The sequence below is a fragment of the Camelina sativa genome, chromosome 15 (assembly GCF_030686135.1).
Source record: "Camelina sativa cultivar CO46 ecotype springtype chromosome 15, ASM3068613v1".
Classification (NCBI taxonomy): domain Eukaryota; kingdom Viridiplantae; phylum Streptophyta; class Magnoliopsida; order Brassicales; family Brassicaceae; genus Camelina; species Camelina sativa.
Window position 1 is genome coordinate 1,185,519 of NC_141894.1, and position 18,455 is coordinate 1,203,973.

The 18,455-nt window shown below is 37.8% G+C and overlaps 4 protein-coding genes across 5 annotated transcripts; 2 read left to right on the forward strand and 2 right to left on the reverse strand.

Annotated features, from left to right (window-relative positions):
* The first annotated feature begins 257 nt into the window (after positions 1-257).
* Positions 258-6,371, forward strand: LOC104744469 (polyribonucleotide nucleotidyltransferase 1, chloroplastic). 2 transcript variants are annotated; one of them, XR_015582178.1, is made up of 24 exons: positions 258-735; positions 1,060-1,128; positions 1,262-1,368; positions 1,462-1,504; positions 1,589-1,672; positions 1,970-2,034; positions 2,130-2,286; positions 2,389-2,445; positions 2,533-2,646; positions 2,748-3,011; positions 3,116-3,190; positions 3,368-3,481; positions 3,606-3,698; positions 3,871-4,049; positions 4,150-4,333; positions 4,410-4,457; positions 4,569-4,641; positions 4,733-4,806; positions 4,894-5,001; positions 5,093-5,187; positions 5,264-5,381; positions 5,476-5,517; positions 5,617-6,010; positions 6,105-6,371. XR_015582178.1 is itself a non-coding variant. In XM_087488192.1 (23 exons), the coding sequence occupies exons 1-23, from the start codon at positions 448-450 to the stop codon at positions 5,923-5,925; spliced, it is 2,760 nt and encodes a 919-aa protein (XP_087344318.1). In that variant the 5' UTR covers positions 303-447; the 3' UTR covers positions 5,926-6,371. The 2 variants fall into 2 exon arrangements, 1 of the variants encoding a protein (XP_087344318.1); XM_087488192.1 differs by having other exon boundaries at positions 303-735; positions 5,617-6,371.
* Positions 6,362-10,741, reverse strand: LOC104744468 (cationic amino acid transporter 4, vacuolar). Its single transcript, XM_010465529.3, has 14 exons — positions 10,145-10,741; positions 9,827-10,028; positions 9,662-9,746; positions 9,437-9,577; positions 9,224-9,342; positions 9,036-9,132; positions 8,666-8,838; positions 8,478-8,544; positions 8,169-8,327; positions 7,782-7,980; positions 7,547-7,655; positions 7,188-7,300; positions 6,850-6,925; positions 6,362-6,770 (listed from the first exon to the last, which is right to left on the reverse strand). The coding sequence occupies exons 1-14, from the start codon at positions 10,251-10,253 to the stop codon at positions 6,623-6,625; spliced, it is 1,797 nt and encodes a 598-aa protein (XP_010463831.1). The 5' UTR covers positions 10,254-10,741; the 3' UTR covers positions 6,362-6,622.
* Positions 10,742-12,743: 2,002 nt separating this feature from the next.
* On the reverse strand, positions 12,744-16,342 carry LOC109124629 (BTB/POZ and MATH domain-containing protein 4). The gene is made up of 4 exons (XM_010465531.3): positions 15,183-16,342; positions 13,708-14,056; positions 13,333-13,615; positions 12,744-13,253 (listed from the first exon to the last, which is right to left on the reverse strand). The coding sequence occupies exons 1-4, from the start codon at positions 15,548-15,550 to the stop codon at positions 12,937-12,939; spliced, it is 1,317 nt and encodes a 438-aa protein (XP_010463833.1). The 5' UTR covers positions 15,551-16,342; the 3' UTR covers positions 12,744-12,936.
* LOC104744471 (histone-lysine N-methyltransferase SUVR3) lies at positions 15,748-17,678 on the forward strand. The gene is made up of 2 exons (XM_010465532.3): positions 15,748-16,450; positions 17,132-17,678. Exons 1-2 carry the CDS (start codon positions 15,793-15,795, stop codon positions 17,521-17,523), a joined length of 1,050 nt encoding a protein of 349 aa, XP_010463834.1. The 5' UTR covers positions 15,748-15,792; the 3' UTR covers positions 17,524-17,678.
* Positions 17,679-18,455: the final 777 nt, after the last annotated feature.

Genomic DNA, 18,455 nt, shown 5'->3' on the forward strand with positions numbered 1-18,455 from the left:
GAGAAAAAAAAAGACCAGCTTAAAACTCAAACCAGGAGCCGAACCACTCGGTTCAACTTGCTAGTCTTTTATCTACACGGTTCACACGTAAAATCTCATTATTAATAGAAATTAACCAGTTAATTTCAATGTATTATTATTAGTTTATTACTTATTAGCTATAAAAATTAAGATATTTGTATTCCAAAATTGGCAAGAAATCAAATATCAGACCTAATTATTCGGTATATACTACTTTGGTTCTGAAAAAATCAATTGAGTAATTAAAAAACCGGTTTGGTTCAAAACCGGAAAACGCGACGCCTGGAAACTCTCACACACACACAGAGAGTCACAGGAGACGCTCCCGCGTCTGCAAAAGAACGGATAAAGTCTCTCTCTTTCTCTTTCTCACTCTCTCTCTCTCTCTCTCTCTCTCTCTCTCTCAATTCATCGAAGAAGAAGAAGATGCTGACGAGTCCCAGTAACGCACTTCACAGTAGTACTCCACACTTCTGGCCAGTTCGCCGGAGCAGCCGTTCTCGGAATTTCCCTCGTCTCAACTCCGGCGACCGTAGCAGCGGCGGCGGAGGAAAATTGTGCTCCCTCTCTCTTCTCTCCGCAAGTGGCGCAAGTAAATTCAGTGTGAGAGCTCTAGTTAGACCAGATGCTACCGAAGAAGCTGACTCTGTCGGCGATGTGGCTTTGCCTTTTCCTAACCACGTTTCTGTCAAAATCCCTTTCGGCAATAGAGAGGTAATTTTATTCATAAAAGCTTTGAACTTTGGATTCGGAGATGATTTGTTTTATATAAAGTGATAGACTTGAGGATTTGAGTCACCCTTATCTTTTTATAATAGAGAGAAGCTTCAAGCAATTTTATTTTATTAAAGCTGTAGTCTTTTGCTTTGAACTTTGGTTTGGGAGATGATTTGTTTTGTAAAGTGATAGACTTGGTTGAATTGGTGTGGTTATAATGAGCATGTGTTGCGCCTAGGATTTGAGTTCCTTATCTTTTATAGTAGAGAGAAGCTTTTAAGGATGTATGTGCTGACCTTTGTTAGTTTCTTTACTATCCAGATTTTAGTAGAGACTGGTCTTATGGGGAGACAAGCAAGCTCTGCTGTAACGGTGACAGATGGAGAAACTGTAAGTGTGCTTCTTCGTCTTTAAATTTAGCGTCTTTTTTACTTGTTTGTTCTCTAACTTAGTCTGTTATATGAGGTAGCTGTGGGTGGTGTTTCACATCTAATTTTGACTATGTTTACTTTTTTCATTGTAGATTGTCTACACAACCGTTTGTCTAGCTGATGTTCCCAGTGAGCCATCAGATTTTCTTCCCCTTTATGTTCACTATCAGGAGCGTTTCTCAGCTGTAGGTCGAACTAGGTACGCGTTTTTTTTCCTCAGTCCTTTGCTATTTTGGATCCTCTTCCTATCATAGCCTAAATGATGATCAAAATGGAACTTCTTATGGTACAGTGGTGGATTTTTCAAGCGAGAAGGGAGGACCAAAGATCATGAGGTATTTACTTATGCTAAACGATGTTGGGCTACTTTAATTTCTCCATCTTTCTTAACATGTTTCTAACATTTGATGGTTATGCAGGTTCTGATTTGTAGGTTGATCGATAGACCTATACGCCCCACCATGCCTAAAGGTTTCTACAATGAAACTCAGATATTATCCTGGGTACGGTCCTTTCTCCATGGATTTCTTTTGAAACTATTTAAGTACTTTTTGGATGGGGTTATTTGGGAAGTTAGGATTGTCTCTTTTGATGTCTTCCTCATCTGTTAATCTTTACTCATGTTATCTGTTTTGCCTCTCTTTGGTTGAAACAGAATACCTTTTGACATGCGCTTTCTTTTGTCTCTGTAAGATGGCATTTGTTGTGTTGTGTGCCTACTATTGTACTTTTTCTCATGAAATGACTTACATTTTTACTTAGACATGTATTTGATGATTGTATTCGTTTCCTTGATTCAGGTTTTGAGCTACGATGGATTACACGCACCAGATGCTTTAGCTGTTACATCTGCTGGAATTGCTGTGTATGTAGGGTGATCTAGTTTCCGTTCTCATATAAGTTGAATTTTTTTGTATCTTGGGGACGTTGACATGGTTTTGTACTGAATGAATACCGCAGAGCTCTTTCAGAAGTACCAAATGCGAAAGCGGTTGCAGGAGTTCGGGTTGGTCTTATTGGGGGTGAATTCATCGTCAATCCAACCGTGAAGGAGATGGAAGAATCACAACTAGATTTGTTTCTAGCTGGAACAGATACTGCAATTTTAACAATAGAGGTCAACTCTAATCTTTACCTGAGTTTGCAAGATTTGCACATTTCATCTTGATCTGCTTTATCTTGACTCAGCCCTTGCTCATTGCAAAATATGGGATTGCAGGGATACAGTAATTTTCTTCCTGAGGAGATGCTGGTCCAAGCTGTTAAAGTTGGACAGGTATTTCGATTTTTTAATTGTGGTTATTTCAATTTTGAAAGATCTAGATTAGGTACTGAATGTGTGACTTTTTCAAAATTTTACCAGGAAGCTGTACAGGCTACATGCATTGCTATTGAAGCTTTAGCAAAGAAACATGGAAAGCCCAAAATGCTTGACGCTATTAGATTACCACCTCCTGAGCTATACAAGCATGTGAAAGTACGTTTATACACCTTGTTTCCATTTTGGTTTGCCAGAATGCAAATGCAGTTATATTATCTTGCAAATCATGTGTCAAATGAATTGCTTTCTGTACACAGGAACTTGCTGGTGAGGAATTGTCTAAAGCGCTACAAATTAAGAGCAAAATATCGAGAAGGAAAGCCATATCGTCCCTGGAGGAAAAGGTCTTAACTATACTGACAGAGAAGGGCTATGTTATTGATGAGGAAGCATTTGGAACCATTGAAGCACAGCCGGATCTGTTGGAGGATGAAGATGAGGATGAGGAAGTTGTTCCTGAAGGCGAGGTGGACCAAGGTGACGTTCACATTAGACCCATCCCCCGTAAACCTATTCCTTTGGTGAGTCTCTTAACCCTTTCTACACAATAACTTGAAATTGACCCTTTCTCCTACTCATTTTTTTTAATGCAATTGTTAACAAAGTAGTCATTGCCTTTTACTAGCTATTTTCTGAAGTAGATGTCAAGCTGGTCTTCAAAGAAGTATCGTCAAAGCTCCTACGAAGGCGAATTGTTGAGGTATGTTGATAGGATTTTTTCTCATTGAAGCATTTATTGACTACACTACGGTAAACGATCATGCTTAACATGTTCAAAGTCGACAACTGTCAGTGTCTTTCCTAAATTTTCAATTTTGTTTTCATTTTTTTGTAACAAGTTTTATTGATTTCGTATTACATATTTCTACATCCCTAGGGAGGTAAAAGAAGTGATGGTCGGACTCTGGATGAGATTCGTCCTATTAATTCAAGATGTGGACTGCTTCCAAGGGCACACGGAAGTACTCTGTTCACACGTGGTGAAACACAGGTAACAACATGAGTGTTGTCCTCTGGGGGAATCCTGTGTTGCTATTTCATATGTCAATCCTTTTTGTTAGATGTATGTTAAGGAAATTGGTTCGATAAGGAACATTATTGTATGATTGTTTCAGGCACTGGCAGTTGTTACTCTTGGTGATAAACAAATGGCGCAGAGAATTGACAATCTTGAGGGTTCTGATGAATACAAGAGATTCTATCTTCAGGTCTCTTCAAAATTTGTTGTTCTTCTCACTCTGTTATTATTAGACATATGCTGTGGTTTGTTGCACGTTTACATTTAATGACTATTTCGAGAAAATTCGATTCTTAGTGTCTTCTTTCATTTTCTTGTTGAGCTTAAAGAGATTTTCTAAGCTACTCATTGTGATGTTTCAGTACACTTTTCCTCCATCGTCTGTTGGTGAAGTTGGACGAATTGGAGCTCCCAGTAGAAGGGAAGTAGGTCATGGGACACTAGCAGAGAGAGCATTGGAGACCATTCTACCTAAAGATGAGGATTTTCCTTACACAATACGTGTTGAAAGTACAGTAATTGAAAGCAATGGTTCTTCAAGGTCTGCTTTTTTTCTCTGGCTGTATGAATCTGTATATGCCAAGTTCGTTTGAATGAAATTTTTTGTGCTTGCTTCTTATGTTGTTCTGAAAATGTGACAGCATGGCATCTGTTTGCGGCGGTTGCTTGGCTTTGCAAGATGCCGGAGTTCCAGTCAAATGTTCTGTTGCTGGCATAGCAATGGGAATGGTTTGGGATACTGAAGAATTTGGTGGTGATGGACTTCCCCTTATCCTTTCTGACATCACTGGAGCTGAAGATGCATCCGGTGATATGGACTTTAAGGTCAGAAAATATAAGGGCTCCTTTGAAAGTCGTTGCATTAACTTGAATACTGAATATTTGATTTGCTTATCAATAGGTTGCTGGGAATGAAGATGGCGTTACCGCCTTTCAGATGGACATTAAGGTCATCATCTGTTTCTTAATTTACACTGCCAAAATGGTTTTAAATGGCAATTGTTAAATATATCTGTTGGTAACATCTTTATTTTTCTTCTTCTCTTTATTCATGAACTAGGTAGGAGGAATCACTTTAGAGATTATGGAAAAGGCTCTGATACAGGCAAAAGCTGGGCGTCGCCATATTCTTGGTAAGGGATTCTTGGATATTCAGGAATTAGTTTATCCCTGAAAAATGTATCCATTAAAGATGTCATTTACTATTTTTCTCCTTTTGTGCAGCTGAAATGGCAAAGTGCTCACCGCCTCCTACGTTAAGCCTCTCAAAATACGCTCCATTGATACATATTATGAAGGTTTGGCTTCAACTAATTTTACAGGATTGCTCAGTCTAATGCTTTTCTGCCTTGAACTAAATATTGTTGGCGTTTCATGTGCTGCAGGTTCACCCAAGCAAAGTATACTTTCTTATTGGTTCTGGTGGTAAGAAAGTAAAGAGCATCATTGAAGAATCTGGAGTTGAGGGCATTGATATGCAAGATGATGGAACTGTGAGATACAGAAATGTTTCCATTCTTTTTAATGTTTTTGCACATTTATGGGTTTTCTCACTATAACCTCTAAATATTTACCTTTCTCAAGGTCAAAATTATGGCAAACGATGTGGCGAGTCTGGAAAGGGCAAAAGCAATTATTGGTGGATTGACAATGGTTCCCGCTCTTGGTGATATCTACAGGTATGTATTCTCCATATACCTTCTTTGACTAGGAATTGTAAATGGATTTGGATTCTGATCTTTCTTATTGTATCAGAAATTGTGAAATCAAATCAATGGCTCCTTATGGTGCCTTTGTAGAGATTGCGCCTGGGCGTGAAGGACTTTGCCATATCAGTGAGCTGAGTGCTGAATGGCTTGCAAAACCAGAGGATGTGAGCTTTACCCGTTGCTTACCCTCTATAGCAATTGTTTCATATATTATTTGGGTTTCACATATGCTCACTAATATTACTCTTGTCCTTTCAGGCCTTTAAAGTGGGAGACCGCATTGACGTCAAACTAATTGAGGTCAGGGAGTTCTTATGTCTAATAACTCATAGATATATTATAACTAATTGAAAATGATCATTAGATGAGTTGTTCAACAAAGAAACATGGGTAATGCAGGTGAATGAAAAGGGTCAGCTTCGGCTTAGTGTACGTGCTTTACTTCCCGAGTCAGAGACAGACAAAGACAGTCAGAAACAACAGCCGACGAGTGATTCTACGAAAGACAAGGGTTCTCCGAGGAAATATATAAATACTTCGTCGAAGGATCGTGCATCAAAGGTAGCATCTGGGGATGACCTTGTCCTGAAGAAGAAAGATGTCAGGAGAGCAACTGGTGGTAGTAGTGACAAGACAATGAAAAGCAATAGCAGTAGCAACGATGAAGAGAGAAGCAGTTTAGTCAATGGGGAAGCTACAATCAGCTAGTGAATGCAAACAGGATCATTGTTCATATCTGTTTCTGGTGAAGACTCATTACGAAAGGAGGAGAGCTTCTTCCAATCAACCACAGGTGCGACTTGAGAAATCTTGAAAACATGAGACGAGACAAGTTGCAAATGTCTTTTCCTGAATTTTCTCGTTTATATAGTTATTTTTCTTGGCAGTTTCTTGAAGCTGTGCATATATCTATGTTGGGGAGTGGGAGATTCTCAAACTCTTTTGATAACAACGTCTTCTCTTGCAAACTCATTAGTCCCTCTACAGCCCATTTAGGTTATTTTGTATTAATGTTATTGAGGAACTCATATCTAGATATTTTTTGTTCAAATTTATGTGTATGTCTGCATCTTACACTCTTTATCTCCAGATTGTCAAGACTCTCCCCATTTTTGTTGATGTTTTGAAGTATATGAACTTGGCATTTTCCAAAATTCTAAGATCGTTTAAGAATCAATGACTAATATACATGAAATGTTGTGAATGGAAAAGTAAAAAATGATATTGGCATTTCAAGAGATATACAATAAGAATCAATGACTAACAATATACATGAAATGTTGTTGTTGTATGTATTGGCCTTTGTTTACTCTTGTGCCATCTGTGTAATTCTCTTTCGATGCTCCTTCAGCAACAACAAAGCTTGAGCTGGAGTCTTTTCAGATGCTGCAATGAACTACCAATTTCAGGCAAGATGATCTGTTGTTTTTCTGGTAGAAGTCGTCGTTGGAACATAAACCGCATTGTTCAATAAGCTGTGAGATCGGCCATAGAAGAGATATATCATGCTTCCAATAAGTAGCCATATCAAGACCCTGATCCATGTCCCAGCTCTGCCAGTACAAATTATCAAAAAGGGTTTATAAACATCCCAATATATGTAAAATCTATTCATGGGTCCATCAGACTCACCCAATGTTGATGATCAAGTAGGTGTTGATCAAAATGCAAAGAACTGGAAGGTATGGGACGCATGGGCAGAGAAACCCTGAAATCGAATCAAATATAGAATGCCAGTAAGACAACGCAGCTCAAAGTATAAATCTAAGTACTGTATATGGTTGTTTCGAAGACCTCAACGCCCTAACCAGATAACCAACTTAGCACATGTAAAGAAACTCTCAAGTAAGCAGCACTTCTGAAGAAAGCGAGGTAACCAACCAATATGGCTTGCAGAATCTTAAGGTCAATTAAATTTCTCATTTTCTGTATGAATAGGCTAAAAAGCAATAATAAGTTTCATGCCTTACCTCCTTTGTGTCCAAAATTGTGCCTTTCTTCATCCTCATCGATGTAGCCAAGAGTAATCAAACTCCCAAGCAAGATGGCTGCACTGACACCACATATAGTGATCCGAGGAAAACTGCCACAATCAAGAAGAAAACCCATTAGAGATTTTAACCATACAAAAGATGCATGCATGCATTCTCTAATCGAGCATACTTAAAGCTCTTTTTGACATGCAAGTAGCAATATGTCGTTCAAAGCTAATCAACCATTTCAACCAAATCAAACAGATTTTGTTTAGATTAATGAAGACTTATTTAAACATGCGGAAAACTATGCAGGGCAACTAGTAAAGACATAAGACATCAGATGATGAAATGACCTTGGAAGACGCTCAGTTGAAGCTGCTGAAGCAAGACCTAGAACACCTATGCACACAAGAGCTATACTCCAGGCAGCAATGTTTCTTCTCTTTCCAAAATACTTCTCATCTATATAATGCAAAAAAGAAGCAAAATAATTAAATTACTTAAATGCAGATAAAGGCAGTTAATTATTGAGCACCTTTTCAAACTATATACACAAATGGTAACTACGTGATTGAGCACATTTAGTACCTCGAGCTGTTTCATTGCCAAGAAGAGGGGAATCAGAAGATTCTACAGCATCCACAAGAAAAGTTTCAGTTTCGGCTCTACTTTCATCGGTATCAGTTTGAGAGGAAGATGGTTGGAGAACTCCATCTGGTGGTACATATCTAAGAACTAGCACACAGGCTGCAACGGCAGTGAATGCCATTAGAGTGCCTACACTAACCTGTTGGATGTATTACCAATGTGAGCTACTCAGTGTGTTTCGACCTGTCTCAGCTCAATTACGTAATGCTAATTGCCTCAACAATATCAATACTATAATACTAATCAATGAACCCCTCAATTTTCTATTTGCCGCTAATCCTTCCTTAAGACTTAAGAGACATGAAATGTAGGGAAAGATCAGTTTACCATCTCGGACAACTGTGCAACATCCATGAAAAATGCGAGTGCAGCAGCCAGCACACCAATAGCTATTGTGCTTTTCACTGGTACTTGAGTTCGTGGGCTGATTTCTGAAAAGAAAGCTGGCAACAATCCATCCCTTGCCATTGCCATAAAAATTCGTGGCTAATAAAAAAATCACAAAGCACAGTCAAAATTACAAGTATGCATTTCCAAAACCCACACAGAACCTACGTGTTACATTTACAACTAAGAAATCTTAATTACAAAATCTCCTAAACTTGTATTTTCAGAACAATAAGAATTGGTTAGTACCTGTGCCAGAAGCGATCCCAACAAACTCGCGCATAGAGCAGTTATTGCCCCAGTGGTTAAGATGTACCTGGAATATATAGGAATAGTAAGAAAAAACATAGCAAAGACAAAAGGACGTATGTGTACATATGTATTCACTAATGAATGCGAGAGAAATTTGAGACTCAAGTAATGTAAATCATGCTTACGCTGCCCATTGCATCCCACTGTCTCCAAATGCAGAGGAGATAGGAGTATCAGGATTCAATGAATAGTATGGGACTAATCCAACAATAACTACTGATAAAAGCATATACAGAACGCAGCATATCAGTAATGCAATCCCGATTCCCAGTGGAAGATCCCTTTGAGGATTTTTCACCTGTTAAGGCAATACCAAAGTTTAAGGGTTAAACAGAGAAAATTGGTGGAGTTTTGGAAGAAAGTGTTCACAATAATAAAGACCAAACCTCATCTTCTATAGCTATTTAGTTTTATATCGAATTTTCAAAGTGACTCTTTTGTAAACAAGGATCATAATTCGAATAGTATGAGCCTACTAGTCAATAAATTCTGTACCTCCTCAGCCGTACTAGTTACAGTATCAAATCCAATATATGAGAAGAATACTACAGCAGATCCGGCGAGTATCCCATTTAATCCAAAAGGAAAATACCTGTAAGACAAGAATTAAACATTGACGACCTTGGGAAACATTTGTTTGACGAAAACTAAGCTCAATGGAAGAAGAGTAATAAGCTAATTACCCACTCGGAAGATCATATCCAACCCATCCAGTCTTGCAAGCTAGATAGCCACCAACTACTATGATGAAAACCAAGGTGCAAACATTCACTGAGGTCACTATCGCTTGTACTAATGAACTCTGTCAAGGCAAAACAAACCGATACTATGACTATTAGACGATCTGATAATCCTGACTGAAGTGAATTTCATTTAAAATGTTTTCAATGAAGTACCTCCTTTATCCCAAAACATAGTAGTATCGTGACAATCATAACCAACAGTGCTGCACATGGATCAACCACAATACCAAGACCAGGTATGGTTTGTCGAGCTAGGAACACAGGAAGTTTGTCCGAACCTCCAAAAAAAGATGCCTAGAACAAAAGAAAACACTAGTCAGAATCAAACGTCCAAGAGACCAACGAATACATATAACTAAGTAACTCAAAGGGAAATACCAGATTTGGAGTTATGCCACGAGCAATGGCTGATCCACCAATTGTATAATCCAACACCAGTGCCCAACCAACCAACCAAGCAATCCTACGAGATAAAAAACATCGAGAGTATCAGCTTTAAGACTAACAACAAGTACACGTTTAGGCAATGTCTCAGTAACAAACCCTTCTCCAAGACATATGTATGCATAATGATAAGCACTCCCAGCAGATGGACAGCGAGAAGCAAGCTCAGCATAACAACAGGCAGAGAGAGCAGCAGCAACTCCAGCAATGAAAAATGAAACAGCAAGAGCAGGTCCTGTGTGCTCTCTAGCTACAGTTCCCACAAGAATATACACTCCTGCTCCAATCGTCGTCCCAACTCCTACCAAAATTAACAGAGAAAGAAACACAATAAGCATCAATATGGATGAAAAAGGTAGAAACTTTAATGGATACAATCATCGAAACTCGCCAAAAGTTTGAATCTTTTTGACATACCAATAGCTACAAGATCAACCACAGATAGTTTCTTGGCAAGCTGATGATGTCCATCGTTTTTAATCAGATGAACAGAATCAACTTGTTTCCTTCTAACAAGACTGTTCATTATCAACCCAACTTTGCTTCTAATAAACCGGTTTGATTTTGTCCCAATCGATTCAGAGCCAACTCATCTCAGAAAAATCCAACAAAAGATTGAAACTTTTCGTCTCCCTTAACAGAATCCAGATTAAATGGAGTATCGGAGCCGGAGATACTTAGAAACGCGTGCACACGATTCCAACCTTTTTGTGAGATGAATTAAGATTCTCGTAAGAAGATTCTTGAAAAAATTTAGATGACTTTTTTTTGTGATTTTGTATATGTTTTTTTTTTTTTATTCTCAATTTAGCAACTCCTGATTTATAAAATCCTATCCTGAGAAATTTGTCTTACACCTCATTTATTATTTAAAATAATTTTTACAGAAATCTCTATATGTTTTTTAAAAATATATATATACATTTATTATCCTCAATTTAAAAATTCCTGATTTATAAAATCCTATCCTCTGAGAAATTTGTCTACACCTCATTTATTATTTAAAATAATTTTTACAGAGATCTCTATATGTTTTTTTTTAAATATATATATACATGTATTATTCTCAATTTGGTAGTTCCTGATTTATAAAATCCTATCCTCTGAAAAATTTGTCTACATCTCATTTATTATTTAAAATAATTTTTACAGAAATCTCTATATGTTTTATAAATATCTATATATATATATATATTATTCTCAATTTGGTAACTCCTGATTTAAAAAAAAAATCATATCCTGAGAAATTTTTCTACACCTCATTTATTATTTAAAATAACTGAAATCTCTATATTGTTGATTAAAAAAATACATATATATATATATATATATCTATAATTAAATTTAAAAAGGCGTTTTGTATAAACAGATCATATATGTCTGCCTAAAAACGTGTGGTTTAAATATTTAAAAACCTTAATAATTCTGGATGGTGGGATTTGAACACATCACCTCACCTCACCAAAGATCGCTAACCACTAGACTACCTAAGCATTTCTAACACATAGCGACCAATTAAATATCTATACGTTTCCAAGGCCGCAAGGCTTGTGCCAGCTACGTGCACAGCTAAACTCACATTCAGTGAAAGCCTTCCTCCAAGCATCAAAATAAAGATCAACGATAATGGTCGATATTTCAAGAGACCCGAAGATCTTATCAAATGTCTTCTCCTCTTAAAAAAATTCAGTATATTAATTTAGTATTTATATATTTTACGTCGTTTCAGATATATTAAGGAAATGTAATAAAGATACTAAAAATATAGAAACACTGACCTCGCAATAGTCAAATTATTAAAACTATCCATGAAAAGATTGGTACCATGGAAGCTTTAATCCCAACAGCTTTAGCATCTATGATTTTCCTTCTAGATGTTTTTGGCACTAGAATGTCGAGATCATAAGAAAAATAGACGCATGGATCTTACTTAGAATGGTGTAAGCTTTCAAGGGATAACCACTACGGTACTGAAACTCTCCAAGAACATGGGTCATGCGTTGTATCTCCACTTGCTTCCCAGCATCTTCATTTTCTTCTTCACGAGCAAGCTTCTATAACAACAAACTAGATATATCAATCAATATATATTCAAAGTAAAAAGACATCAACAAAGTATAAGATATTACTAGCTAGTGTGTAGTGTACCAGTCTATATCTCAAGAGACATGTTAGATTGTCAACTAGTTCATTGTAGACAGAATTCATATTCTTGAGGGTTTCGGGAGTTGATGTGTAGTGTGGGCCTAATCTTCCATTGATAAGTGTGGAGACAGCCTCTAGCAACTTAGAATCCGTAGAAATTTTCCAATTAGGTGTCCCAACTTTGAGCTCATCAAATGATATCTTCAAAGCTTTGAGGTCGTCCTCTTCATCCAAGTCCATTTTCACCAAGTGGTGAATCCTCAATAGCTTAACACGGCCTGAGTATCCATCAATGTACTCTTTAAAACATTTAAAATAATATAAATATATATTTTTAAAATCATCACAAATTTTTAATAATAAATCAAATTTAACTAAATAATATAAATAAAATCTATAAATACTACAATTTAATTAAATTAAAATATAAAGGTTTTTTTAAGTATAAAGGTTTTTTCCAGTTTTCTTTTGTTAGGTTACTTAAAATTAAATAATTACTTATTAAACAATTTAACTTCAACAAAACTAATTTTTTTAACCAGTGATGATTTGTATTCTTAGTTGTTGCCTATCAACTTCAAAACTCTATACAAATAATTCCAGCTTATTTCCATCTTAATCTAATAATCTCTCTAACACTAGTTTTCTTCTATCTTCTTCAGTCCTTACCAATTTTTCTTCTTTACTCATATATGTATAACTCTTCTGATGTTTGTTAACACTTTATAATTGAATTTTTATGAATAAAATTAAGTTTATGTCATTTTGTCATGTAAAAATAAATTTAGGGCATTAATTTCTGATTTGCTTTAAGCATCAAATACTCTCGGGCTTTATATTGATGATGATTGGTTTGTAAAGGGGTACAAAACAGAACAATCTTACTAAATTTATATTTGATAATGAGTGTTGTTTAGTTTATCAAAGGTGACTCCAATTATTACAGGAATACAACAACACTAAACCGTCTCCTATGATCCACACCTTTCGGTTGTGGGAAGTTACAAGATCTCAGATCCTACTTTCAGCTTACTCCTTTGGCTTTTTATTACCCTTTAGTTTGCTCAATCTTCTGCCATTGGGTCATCACTGTTATTGTTGTCATTATTGTTGTTTCTGCCGCTTGCATTAGAGTTCACAACTTGAACCCAAACACTCTGGCTTCTCTCTGCTCCTCCATTGACATCTCCCCATGTCTGTGGCTGTCTTCCGTTTCTCTCATTTGTGTCAGCTCCACCATCTGAGAATTGCCCCCATACGCTCCTTGTCTTCCCTCCTCCGCTCAACTCCTCTTCACATCCCGCAAATGTTTTCAGAAGCTCTGATTGAAGTGATGGGCAGTGTTCCTTTAGATAATCATACCCATCTGACCTTATAACAGCTGCAACAACAAAACAAATGTTTATGAGCAACTTTTAAGTTTGGTGTGAAGTATGAGCTCGTAAGGAAAGATCTCTTACCGTTGAGATTCTCTGCTGCGAATTTCAGACATACGGATTTCAAGGCGGAAGCATTGTAGCGGTCAGCAAGCGCCAAAATATTAGCAACGGAATCTACTGATATATCCTTGCAGAGCACTGACTCGCACATTAAACTTAGTCTAGGCAACTTGTATTTATCAGCAGCTCCTAGTAGCTTTGCAGCTAATGTGTCTGATGCAGATGGACCAACAGAAGAACCGGAAGATGATGATGACTCCGCATCTTCAATTAGAGCATCCTTGTATATATAGTGGAGCAAAGCCTTCACCATGAATACATACAGAACCAGAGATAAATGTCATGCGTCTTAACTCTACAGTGTGTGGTATTGAATACTTTAGTGTCAAAACTTACCTTGAAAACCTTAGGCTCCATGTCAGTAACTTCAATATCACGATCTTCTTCCCCAGTAACAACATCAAGGAACTCGCTTTCAAAGACAGGAGATCGAGCAGCCAATACCAACCTGTGAGCACAGAACTTTTCGCCTGAGACATTGAAAGTTATATCTGAACCGTCCTCATTCTCCAGAAGCATCCCGAAGTGAGATCCAATATCAGATGCAGGAACGTGAATAGAATGTAACCGTGGGCAATCTATTTCTGAGACCACAACTCCCACTGTGCAATTAATTTTCAAACAATCATCCTTCAGAAAATCAGATGTTTCCAGCATAGCTCTTCTAAAGAAACGCTTGTAGCCCCTGTAACCAAATAAAAAATCAAATCAGAATCTGTCTGAGCGAAACAGGGAAGCACAAAACTCAATGAGGGAATGATTCCTCTGCATTAACAATTTGACGTCTTTCTAATGCAGAGTCAAATCAAAGCCAAAGCCAAAGGAATCACCTTCAGGAAGAAGAAACCAGCAGACAGTGGTTGATTAATAAATAAGAAGAACCTAACAATAGATTCTTAAAAGCAAAAACTAAAGGTAGCATGCTGCTTAAGTCATAGAAACGGTGTAAAACCTAACATGAACAGATTCATAAAAGCAAGAAAGCTGGCAATTGTGCTGCTATATGCATGTGAACATCAACCAACGGTCCTATTTGAAAGCATTGGTGCCCTGCCCATATAGTAAATCATCACAATGACAAGGCCGTTGAAAGCATGCCAACATGTATAAACATATTACTTTTCAAGAAAAGCCTAAATATCAGTCCCAACCCTCAATCCGGATAAAGTTTCCTAAGGTACAGAACCAACGCTACAAGCAGGTGCAGCAGCAGAAACCAATCTCAGTTTTACAGAAAAGTTCAGGCAAACTGGTTTCAGAATTTCAAGAACAGGTAAACAAATCTACATTTTTTCAGAAATTTGCTTCTCCGACTTCAAATTCCTTGTCTTTACATAGGTCACAGTTGCAAACAAATCACAAAAAATAAAGCCAAGCATCAACTCTCTCGCATCAAAGCCCTCTGTCTTTCTAACATCAAACTCTCTCACAACAAAAATAGAACTTTGTCTATCTTCTCACATCTGAAAGCTATCACCACCCAATCTTTCAATTTCATACCAGGTCACACCAAAAAAAAAAGTCGCCAATGTATCTCACTGTTCTCTAAAATTTCTCAATCTCTTTCATCATTTCATATTTGTGAGCTCACACCATCTTATATCTTCAACAATCAACATCATTTCCCTATCCAAATATTTCCATTCACAAATTAAACTTCTTGAGACCACTAATAACATAACCTCATATCAACCCCAACAATATAGCGAAATCAATGTGAGACCAAAGCCAATTCTTAACCAAACCCTAGCAAAGAGAGCTAAAAAAGCAAAAAAAATCAAGAATTAGAAAAAGCAATCCGGGAGACGAACCACATGCTGCCACGATATTTGAGAGTATAAGGACCACTCTCAAGAGCACGATCGAAGTGGCTATGAACCTTATGCTTCCCTTTACCACTCTGATCAAGCAAAGAAAGCTCAAATAAAGCCCTAACATCGGTACCATCGCTAGCTAAAGCAATAAAAACAGATACATAAGCCGAATTATCCTCAGGATTCTTCCCATCAGGATAGAAATAGATTGCCCACTGGTAACCCCCGACGGTAAAAGTATCGCTCGCGATGTGTTTTCCGATCCCGATTCCTTTCGCCAATGAGTACCCTTTGATTGTAAAACTATGCGATCCGTTTATCGTCTGTGTTACCGATAGAGAAGTCGTCGTCGGTGGCGACGGCATCTTTTGTCTCTCTTCTTCAGATTGATTTGGTTTTGTCTTTTTTCTTCCTGACGAATAAAAAAAAAATGACTCCAACGCGGTTTTTAGTTACAGAGACACGAACGGTCGGCGGTAATAAAAAAAAAAATTAACACACGACGTCGTTTTTGTATAAACCTTATTTTACTCAACAACGTCGTTTTTGTAAATCTTATTAAACTCAACGACGGTAGTTAAAAAACATAACACAACGGCGTCGTTTTATGAAAGAGTCGCCACCGAAGAAGGGTCGTCTCGGAGAAGCTTCAGATGTTATTATTCCGGCCACTGATTTGTTGTTCCTCCGATGTGCCGACTTGATTCTTCCATGGCTAAACCCTCAAGAGCTAGCCGTTGTTTCTCAAACCTGCAAAGCCTTATCCCTAATTTCGAAATCTATCACCACTCACCGATCCCATGACGCTGCACGGTTCTTCGAAAACATCGCAATCCCGTTTCGTAACTCAGTCGATTCTCAGCGGTACGCGTATTTCATCTACACACCGTTTCAGATCCCCGCTTCGTCTCTTCCGTCGCGTCAATGGTGGGGATCCGAGTCGACGAGACCTTCTGATCTTGACTCGGTGAGTGAAGTCGGACGTTTTGGGGTGAGTTTAGTGGACGAGTCAGGAGAGAGGATGTGTGGATGCGAGTGCGAGAGGTGTGAGGAAGGATACTGCAAGTGTTTAGCTTTCACGGCGGGGATGGAGGAGATTGCTAACGAGTGTGGGTCGGGTTGTGGATGCGGGTCGGATTGTTCGAACCGGGTTACACAAAAGGGGATTTCAGTTGGTTTGAAGGTTGTTAGAGATGAGAAGAAAGGTTGGTGCTTGTACGCTGATCAGCTTATCAAGCAAGGCCAATTCATCTGTGAATATGCAGGTTACAAATTACATTTTTGATTTCAGAATAGTTTAGTGATCTTTTTGATCTTTCAAAGTTGATTGATTTATCTTGGAAGTTGGAAAATTGAGCACAAGATTGGTTTAAGATTTAGCTTGGTGCATTGGTTTAAGATTTAGTTCTAGCATTTGTATTATAGTGTGATCTTTATAAGTGAAAGGTTTGATCTTTTGATGTGTTGATGTTTCAAGCGTTTAGTAGATAGTAACACGATACTGAGCTTGGACCTTGGAGATTAAATATAACAGTAAATCTTCTTTCTTGAATGTGATTTTGTGATCTTTGTTCTAAAGACCATTTATACATCTCCTCGTGAGAAGCCTTCAGCTTAGAGTTACAGTGTTTAGAGTTTAGACTAATTTATCCAAAATTCAGAAGCTGGTTTTATGTTTTGTCTTCTTAGCTCAGCATTGTGTTATAGACTTATAGTGTGATCTCCATCAGTGAAAGGTTTGATCTTTTGATGTGTTCATGTTTCAATCGTTTAGAGGGTAACACGATGCTGAGATTGGAGATAACAGCAAATCTGTTTTCTTGAATGTGTTTTTATGATCTGTTGTAATGACCATTTATGAATCACCCTTGAGAGTCTTCAGCTTAAGTTTTAGACCAGTTTTTTTCAAAATTCAGAAGCTGGTTTTGTGTTTTGTCTTCTTACAGGTGAGCTATTAACAACAGATGAAGCACGTAAACGTCAAAGTATCTACGACAAACTCAGGTCAACACAATCCTTCGCTTCGGCACTTTTGGTTGTACGCGAGCACCTCCCTTCAGGAAACGCTTGTTTAAGAATAAACATCGACGCCACGAGAATTGGGAACATTGCTAGATTCATCAACCATTCTTGTGACGGTGGGAATCTCTCCACCGTTCTGTTGAGAAGCTCGGGGGCGTTGCTTCCTCGGCTCTGTTTCTTTGCAGCAAGGGACATATTTGCAGAGGAAGAGTTAACTTTCAGTTATGGAGATGTCAGTGTCAATGGAGAGAACAAGTTGAATTGCTGTTGCGGTAGTTCCTGCTGTATTGGAACGTTGCCTTGTGAGAATACCTGATTTCATCATCACCTTGTCCTTTATCTATACTAATGTATTAAAACTCTTATTATTTGACTTTCGAGTTTATTTATCTAGCAAGATACAACCAACCACTTTGTCTTTCGGAAGTTACAATTTTTTTAAATATATTATTGATAAATTTTACCCCACAATGCAATGAAATTTCAAGCAATCATCCTTCAGATAGTTCCAACATAGTTTTTCTATAAAAACGTTTATATCCCCTGCTAACAAAATAATTAAGAATCTGCTGATTAGGAGTAAGAAACTAGGAATAGGAGAAACTTATGTTTACCTTTCCCACTCTAATCAAGCAACTAAATCTAGAAGAGAGCCTTAACATCGGTGTCATGTAGTCATAGCTTGCCAAAGCAATGAAAACGGATAGTATAAAGATTGACCATTGATTGTGAAGCTGTGAGCCGTGAGCATGACAAGTTGCCATCGTCAGTGGTGATTGATAGCAACATAAGACGAACGACGCCGCTTCGTCTAAAGAACAGATGGGCCGCTTGAATAAAGAAGTAAGGCCCGTTTAGCCCCAATGGATCCAACGTTCGACTCCAACGGCTACTACGGCTACTACGGTCAATCCCCTCACCTAACAGCAAAAGCAAAAGCAAGCCAGCTTCACTTCAAGACAAAACGAGAGAGGAAGCTGCGTCTGTAATTGCCGTGTCTCAGGGTAAGAACAATAAAGAGAAGACGGTGGCCGCGTGTCCAGACAGTACAACTAAAGCAACCATAAAGCAATCAAGAGAGACAAAACAATATAATCGAGCTGTCTAACCAATTTGCAGCCTTAGATTCAAATTGTGTAATCGGATTCTGACATCTGTTAGGATACACTATACGACAGTTGTATAAATAAGCTGCTCACAGCATTGTAAACCTTTGAGCTGAATAATACAAAAGTTCCACATTTCACA

Excerpts from the sequence above, each read along its gene's own strand:
- LOC104744469 (XM_087488192.1), top strand. The coding sequence starts at position 448 with ATGCTGACGAGTCCCAGTAACGCACTTCACAGTAGTACTCCACACTTC. Across the intron at positions 4,050-4,149 it reads GAAAGCAATGGTTCTTCAAG|CATGGCATCTGTTTGCGGCG; the intron begins GTCTGCTTTTTT and ends AAAATGTGACAG. Across the intron at positions 5,518-5,616 it reads TTGACGTCAAACTAATTGAG|GTGAATGAAAAGGGTCAGCT; the intron begins GTCAGGGAGTTC and ends TGGGTAATGCAG.
- LOC104744468 (XM_010465529.3), bottom strand. The coding sequence starts at position 10,253 with ATGAACAGTCTTGTTAGAAGGAAACAAGTTGATTCTGTTCATCTGATT. Across the intron at positions 10,029-10,144 it reads GGTTGATCTTGTAGCTATTG|GAGTTGGGACGACGATTGGA; the intron begins GTATGTCAAAAA and ends TAATTTTGGTAG. Across the intron at positions 9,133-9,223 it reads GGATATGATCTTCCGAGTGG|GTATTTTCCTTTTGGATTAA; the intron begins GTAATTAGCTTA and ends CTTGTCTTACAG.
- LOC109124629 (XM_010465531.3), bottom strand. The coding sequence starts at position 15,550 with ATGCCGTCGCCACCGACGACGACTTCTCTATCGGTAACACAGACGATA. Across the intron at positions 14,057-15,182 it reads AAATATCGTGGCAGCATGTG|GGGCTACAAGCGTTTCTTTA; the intron begins GTTCGTCTCCCG and ends ATTTGGTTACAG. Across the intron at positions 13,616-13,707 it reads TGGAGCCTAAGGTTTTCAAG|GCTTTGCTCCACTATATATA; the intron begins GTAAGTTTTGAC and ends TTCATGGTGAAG.
- LOC104744471 (XM_010465532.3), top strand. The coding sequence starts at position 15,793 with ATGAAAGAGTCGCCACCGAAGAAGGGTCGTCTCGGAGAAGCTTCAGAT. Across the intron at positions 16,451-17,131 it reads ATTCATCTGTGAATATGCAG|GTGAGCTATTAACAACAGAT; the intron begins GTTACAAATTAC and ends GTCTTCTTACAG.